Genomic DNA, 7,466 nt, shown 5'->3' with positions numbered 1-7,466 from the left:
GCATTCCTGTTTGAGGTGCAGTGACGTTTAAGGGCCCGGAGATCACGAGCATCCAGTAGAGTTTTACGGCCTTGACCCTTACGCACAGCGATTGTTCCAGATTCTCTGAATCTTTTGATGATGTTATGCACGGTTCATGACGATAATTTAAGTCTTTGCTATTTTACGCTGGGTAACACCATTCTGGTATTGCTGCACTATCTTTCTGCGCAACAATGGTGGAATTGGTGATCCTCTTACCATCTTGGCTTCTGAGAGACACTGACACTCTGAGAAGCTCTTTTTATACCCAATCATGTTGTCAATTGGCCTAATTAGTGTTATTTGGTCTTCCAGCTGTTCATTATACGCTCAATTTCCTTTTTCCAGCCACTTATTGCTACTTGTCCCAACTTTTTGGGGATTTGTTGACACTGTGAAATTTTGAATCAACATATTTTTCCTTTAAAATGTTACATTTAGTCAGATTAAACTTTTGATCTGTCATCTATGTTATATTACGAACAAAATATTGACATTTGCCATCTCCACATCATTGCGTTCAGTTTTTATTCACAATTTGTTTAGTGTCCCAACTTGTTTGGAATCCGGTTTTGTAGATGACAAGGAGCATGGCCAAGAACTGACATGGAAGATGCTACAGAGGAAGTGTCAGAACTTAACGTTAACAGAGAAAATGATCCTGACCAAGAGAAAAGTCATGTGGTACGATCCAGGAACGAGGAGGAAGGCTGTGGTTGCTGTTAAATCCTGATTTTAAAAAATGGGACGATATCTTCAGACAGTCTTAAGACCCACCTAAGAGGAACGATCTCAGCTGAAATATAGTTCAAACTTTAGCAAAGCACATGCAAACACCACATATTGTTTTAATGTGCATCAGACACACATTGCACATTTGACTGCACTTGCCTATGTTAGTAAGAGTAATGCAGTTTGTTTGTTTAACAGTCATTTGATCATACAGTTAAATTTTATCTATAATTTTGGACTTGTGTCTTCTTTATATGATAAAATCATGCTGGCCAGTTGTGACCAAGAACATAAAAGTTGTGTTGTGCCACTATTAAAATGTTAAAATAATTAAAAATATGTTATCATTAAACTTTGACTAAGGTCAGTGAGGTCTACAGCCCATAAAAACCTAACAGAAGATCTAATTAAATCTGTACTATTCATAAAATATAAGTTGATAAACACATCACAGCATTCAATGATAACTGTTGTGGTTTATTTATTATCAAATATATAAGACATTTAAAAGAGGCTAAATGTTGGTATTGGATTTAAAGAAATAGTTTTGGTTTCTAAAAGATGCATAGAAAAAGTACTTTTAGCTACATTATAAGTACTGTATCTTCAACCATTACTTCCAGTCCATACCTGTTGTGAGGGATTTGCCCCCCAGTAACAGGTGCTGTATGTATTTTGATCTAAATGAACTTAATGCATAATGGGTTTTTTTTTTTTTTTTTGTATTTGGGAAAAGGCTTAAACCTGGTGATCATATTGTTTAACTTTAAGATTTTGTTGTTCTAATCATTCTCTCCTTCTCTTTGAGGTCACCGAGTCATGCGTTGCCATGGAAGCGCGCCCATGAGCAGTGATGACAAGAAACTGGTGTTTTCAATCAGCCTCACTGGGGGAAGCCACACTGATTGAGAGGGAGGGAGACGTTTTGGATTCTAGTTGGGTTTAGGTTGTTGTTTAGCTTCAAATTGTTTAAATTAAATTATAGTTTAAATTATTGTTTTAAAACGTTTGTTTTCTCTAGAGATTTAATTTAGTTAAGTGTGTGTTATTTTCATATAGAAAATGTAAATGTTGGCTCCACCCCTCTTCATTAGAAAATGGTACAGGCCAATGTTTTAAAAGCTGGGTAGTTTAAAACAGGGGGGACTCTGTTTCTTGGTGGTGGTTGAGAAAGGTGGAAACCATGTAGTTCTTCTGTGAAGTTGTAAGATCCATGTTTTTGAAAAAGTAAATATAAAAAAATATCAGAGCTCTGCAACTTTTGGATCCTATCTATTTTTTATTTATTTTTATTTTGGTTTGTTTTTCTTGCTGCCTGGGCCATTTTTAAAGCCTGAAAGGTTTTGACTCTGCCCTCGAGCCTTACACCTGTACATAAAATAAAAACAGGGAAGTCAAAAAGTTAACTTTGGTTTTTGATACATCGACATTCTCAGACTGTCATCTTTGCAGTTGAGAAATTATTTATTGGCTGGAATCACTCTGAGTTTGTTTGGTAACTGAGATTTATGAGGACAAAGTTTCGGTGTGATCGTTGACTATGGACCATCTTTCTTTGCGCGAAGGTCAAATAAAACGTGGGGACACTATCTGGGAGCGTGCTCAGGATGAAACGAATATAGAGAAAAAAAAATAGTGCAGAGAACTAATGTCAAGATCTTTTTATTTTTATACTGAACTACTCTTTAAATATTATACAAGCCCACCAACACAATACAGAAACATGAATTAAAACCTATAACTACATGTCACACGGTCTCCAACACTACTGGATGTTTGATGTACAAGAATGGGTATAAAAAGAAAATTAAAACAATTTTTACGCTCCTCTATGTGCCTGTGATAATGAAGAATTAACAACAAGCGGTTGTTTCACTGTAATTCCTACACAAATAATTGCAAATTCACTGACTAGCATCAAACCAAACCTTGAGGTCAATCTAAATGAGCAAAACAAGCGTTGTTGGCTCAAATGTGACGGCACAATTGATCACACTAACCCCATAAATGCAGCTCTTGACATTGTCACCCTCCTCAATACAACCATATCTAACCCTCCTGCTGCCATTGGTCAAAATGACCAAGGACCAAGGTCTGGTGGATCATTTTGACCCAGGGGTAGCAGGGGGGCTAATTAAGACATGTCTGTTGTGGATATAAAGCCTGTATTTACTAGTGGAAGTTGTGTGAACATGAGATTTTGTACATTTTTTATATAATGTCATACAAAACAAATTGTTCCAGTGTACATGAGAGACTAGGTCAGGGGTTCAAGTCTAGTATTTAAATAGATAAAAAAAAAACAACAACACATTTCAATTCAATTCAATATAGCGCCAAGTCACAACAGAAGTCAACTCAGGGCACTGAACAGAAACATTCATATATAAAAAGCAAGTTAATAACATTATTTGGGGGCCGAGATGGGGTAGAGGTAGGGCAGTCGAACTGGGACCAGAAAGCCACGGTTCAACTCCCAGCCATTCCCACATGTCGTGGTGTCTCTGAGCAAGATATCTAATCCCTAATTGCTCCCCGGGTGCTTGCACAGCTGCCCACTGCTCCACCTGGGTGTATCTCACGTGTGATGGGTTAAATGCAGAGAACTAATTTCGTCATTATATGAGAACATATAATGATAACAATCTCAAACTTCTTTATTCTTCTGAGCAGACTGCTTTGAGTTTAACTTCATTGCAGACTCATCTTGAGCAAGCATGAAGGCGACAGTGGAAAGGAAAAACTCCCTCATGAGGAAGAAACTTCCAGCACAACCAGGCTCAGGACAAGCGGCCATCTGCTTCGACCAGCTGGGTTTGAAAGGGACAGGAAGGAGGAACAGATACACAATGGCAGGTCAAGAATCAGGTTAAGATAGAAATAGTATCAAATGAAAACTATTCAATTTTAACAATTAATTTAAGGAAATGAGGTCCTCTAGTAGTCTAAGCTTATGGCAGCTCAACAAGCCAACCCTAACTATAGGATTTATCAAAAAGTAAAGTCTTAATCCCAGTCTTAAAACTGGACAATGTGTCAGCCTCACGGACAGAAACTGGAAGTTGGTTCCACAAGAAGAGGAGCCTGAAAACTGAAAGATCTTCCTCCCATTCTGCTCTTGGAAACTCTAGGAACCGCGAGTAAGCCTGCAGTCTGAGAGCGAAGTGCTCTGTTGGGAAAACATGGAATAAGACCTGTAATATAATCTAGAGCTAGGCAGATTAGAAGTAAGATTTCATTTAAATGTGATATGAACTCAAAAATTATGACGAGGTGAATATGGTATTTGTAAGACACGATTTTGTTCAAGGACAAGCTGACGGTGAGTTTTGTGTTTGTTGTGGTGAAACACAATGTTTGTCTCACTAAGACTGGTTGTTAAATATCAAGTTTCATAAGGATGTAAAAAAAAAAAAAATGCTATTCTTGTAAAGTGTATTTTCCAGTACCTGCTTCTCTTTTCCTTAGATGTAAATAAAACCATGTTGCAGATGCTTTGCACAGTCTCTATTAAAAAAAAAGAGAAAATTGAAGTGAAGACATGTATTTGTATAGATTCATAACAACAGATAAAAGAACAATTAATACCACAACAGTTATTTCTGTGTAGTCATCCGAGACTGGGTGTGTTTTTGTTGAATTTTCTTGATGGCCAGTCCTCCACTAGCCTCCATTGTCATTAAACTGCTGTAACTCTCAGGCTTTTCATTCATTAAGCTGCATTCCCCCCTTTTTTTTTCCAACCCTTCCCCCATTTTACTGCCAAGCAATATTCCGAAGAGAAATGGACGACTTCACCAAATGGATCACAGAGTGGGTGTGTTAGTTTCACGTCGTGTTACATAAAACACGCAACAACAACGGAAGCCAAGTGTTATCTCCACTAATAACAACAAGCAGAGAAACGCTGCTGAAACGGGCAAGATAAATCGGCTGTAAACCTCCCTCACATATTTTACGTTCGCAGTTACAAATAGGCTGTTTAAAAACAGAGCAGGAACGACGAGCACAAATCAATTACCTCTACACTACAAATATATGCCGCCGTAGTCTGTAAAATGTTCAAAATGTAAGCTAAATGCTGGGAGAGAAAAAAAACACAGCCACGCTACCGCAAAGCGTCCTCATCTAAAACTGGCTGCCATTTCTTCCTCCCCTCGAAAAGAGGCGTGCGCGAGACACGCTCGCCTGTACGCTTCCGCGGAGGAGCTTGCGCTTTTACTTTTGAGGGGGGAGGGGGATTTACGCGAACGTGCCCCATTACAAAGCAACCGTGGCCGTAAATCGCTTCGAGCAGTACATTTACAGATTATTTTAGTTAGTTAATCTTTACGATTAAAAAAAAAAAACATCGTATTTGAAGAGGGGGATTATAAACCGTTGAGCGCGCGCTAACTGCCGCTTGGCGGAGGGATACAGCACGCAGGCGGGACTCTGTGTGCGCGAGCGCAGCTGAATGGAGGCAGCGTCTTCCTGGTGGATAAACAGTGACAGCTACAGGGCAGCCACCTACAGACTCAGCCGCTGCCAAACAGCACCAAAATGGCTTCAGACAGTACACACACCGCGCAGTTGACTTCTGGTGAGTAAAAGAGAACGGGGAATGCGTCAAGGCTGTTTTTAATATTCACCCCCCTTCCAAAATTTCTTCGGTTGCCCTCTTCTAACGCAGCTCCCGTCCTCTCTTCTCCCCCACCAACCATACCAGAACTGTACTTCCTAATAGCCCGGTTTCTAGAAGCTGGACCGTGTCAAAAAGCAGCCCAGGTCGGTGTTTTTGTATTTTAGGCTCATTTGGAACACGTCCGCCAGCGTCACAAGGTGTAACTGTTGCCTTTTTATCCCGTTTTCAGACCCTGATAAGGGAAGTGGAGGAGAAGGAGGTAAGCGCTACGAGAGATGCTTCTCTGCACTAACTGTGATGTCGCCTCGGCTCCAATCGATCATTTACAGATTTCAAACCTCACCTGATACATTTATCAATCCGATGGTAACGTTCAGCGTTGTTTTTCCATCGCAGCTGCTGCCCAAGAGGCTGGACTGGACGGGGCAGGAGCACCCAGGGACGTACACAAATTTGGTAAGGCTTGCTCTATAACTGAGGAAAAAGTTTTTAGAGAGCAAAATAAAAATTGAATTTCCCGCAATTTTTAAATCAGGTGGCAAAGGGGGAAAAATCCTCCAAAGGACTTGGTTGTAGTTTTTGTATTATTTGGAGGGGGAGGGTTTTTTTTTTTTTGTTGTTGTTGTTGTTCTTGCAGGAAATAGAGGAATGGGTCGCGACCTCCTGATGCAGCATGTTCGGTACCATGCAGGTCCAAAAGTGTTTGTAAGGAGAAATGAGGAGTGAAATGTTGAGACGTCATGAGTGTTGTGGCGTGGAGGAGCCGGAGGAGGGACTCCCTGCGCCACGAGCCTCACAGACATGGAGGCGCTCTTGTCCTGCTGTAAGACCAGAATCTGTGCTGGAAAATCGGGGGCAAGAGTTTTTAGAAAACACGACTCCTTTTTAAGGATTTAGGATCTTTAAAAAAAAAAAAAGAAAACTCAGATGGAGTGAAACTGGAGTCCCAGCTTTGAGCTCGGCTGCTTCCTGACTGCGCCGTGCGTTTTGGAGAGCAGGTTTTGAGCCATTTCTCCACGCGAGACCCGGGATTTTCAGTTCATGTGACGATGACAGGTAACTTCGAGTTAATGCATTAGATTTGAGCTGTTAATTAAATTAATTGCGTAAACAAACATGGCTGGATTAAAAAAAAAAGAAAAGATTTTTACGCATCGAGGGGCGTGGATAGTTCGTCACTTGGTTATGTTGGTGTCCAAACCTTTCTGCTTCACTTAGTCCGTATTTTTGTTGTTTTTGTCCCATTTTAACATTATTGCAAATCAAGTTCACGTGGGCATATTAGCTTAAAGAGATCTTTATTTTCTGTTTTATGTTTTTTGGCTTTTTCGGCTGAACTTTGCGCTCAGACGCACAAAACACAACATCCAAAACGCACGAGGTGCATTTGGGATGTGAATCTTTACGTTTAAGCAATTATGATCTTTTTATTATTTATTCTTTTATACTCCTCCTCTTCCCTCCTCCTCCTCCCATCCAGATCAGTTCAGCCTGCCTCCTGTCTATTGTGCATAATTCCTGGTCTTAAAAAAAAAAAAAAAAAAAAAGGTTTTTAATGATTGGATCAAATGGAAACAAGAGGGGGGGGGGGGTAGATTAGAGGTTGTAGTGAGATGTGTGCGCCCTCGTGGAGGGAGGGGGGGGCAGCAGTAGAGAACAAACGCATACTTCACTGATATTGTTGTAATTAACAGTATCAATGGTGCATAATTAATGAAAACTGATTAATAAGGCATAATTATTATTATTTTTAATTATTTTTTATTTTTTTCAAATGAACCCAATCAGGAGCAGAAAAAAAACAGCTTTAGATATGGATGTGTTTTTTTTTTAAAAAAACCTCACTTTATTAAATAATTATTACTTTTAATGATCAATGCCTACATTAATAAGGCTGTAACATTTGGACGTTTAAATATTTTCAGCGTCTCGTCAAAATTTAAGATGATGAAAACGGAACTCGGTAGACGACTGTGCGCTCGTCCGTTTTTGTTCATTTTGAAGCCAGTTGTTGTTGCACATGTCTGTTATGTATATGAGCGTGTGTGTGTGTGTGTGTGTGTGTGTGTGTGTGTGTGTGTGTGTGTGT

The 7,466-nt window shown here is 39.8% G+C and overlaps 1 protein-coding gene across 1 annotated transcript in view; it reads left to right on the top strand.

Moving 5' to 3' along the window:
* The first annotated feature begins 5,209 nt into the window (after positions 1–5,209).
* Positions 5,210–7,466, top strand: part of LOC119418459 (pleckstrin homology domain interacting protein) — a 65,403-nt gene continuing 63,146 nt past the window's right edge. Inside the window, 5 exon segments of the mRNA XM_037685748.1 lie at positions 5,210–5,273; positions 5,276–5,335; positions 5,462–5,520; positions 5,607–5,636; positions 5,774–5,833. Of these exon segments, the coding sequence (XP_037541676.1) occupies positions 5,210–5,273; positions 5,276–5,335; positions 5,462–5,520; positions 5,607–5,636; positions 5,774–5,833 (273 nt within the window).

This window comes from Nematolebias whitei, chromosome 12, assembly GCF_014905685.2.
Source record: "Nematolebias whitei isolate Nwh7 chromosome 12, NemWhi1, whole genome shotgun sequence".
NCBI classification, from domain to species: Eukaryota; Metazoa; Chordata; class Actinopteri; order Cyprinodontiformes; family Rivulidae; genus Nematolebias; species Nematolebias whitei.
This window is presented reverse-complemented; position numbering and strand designations above follow the sequence as displayed.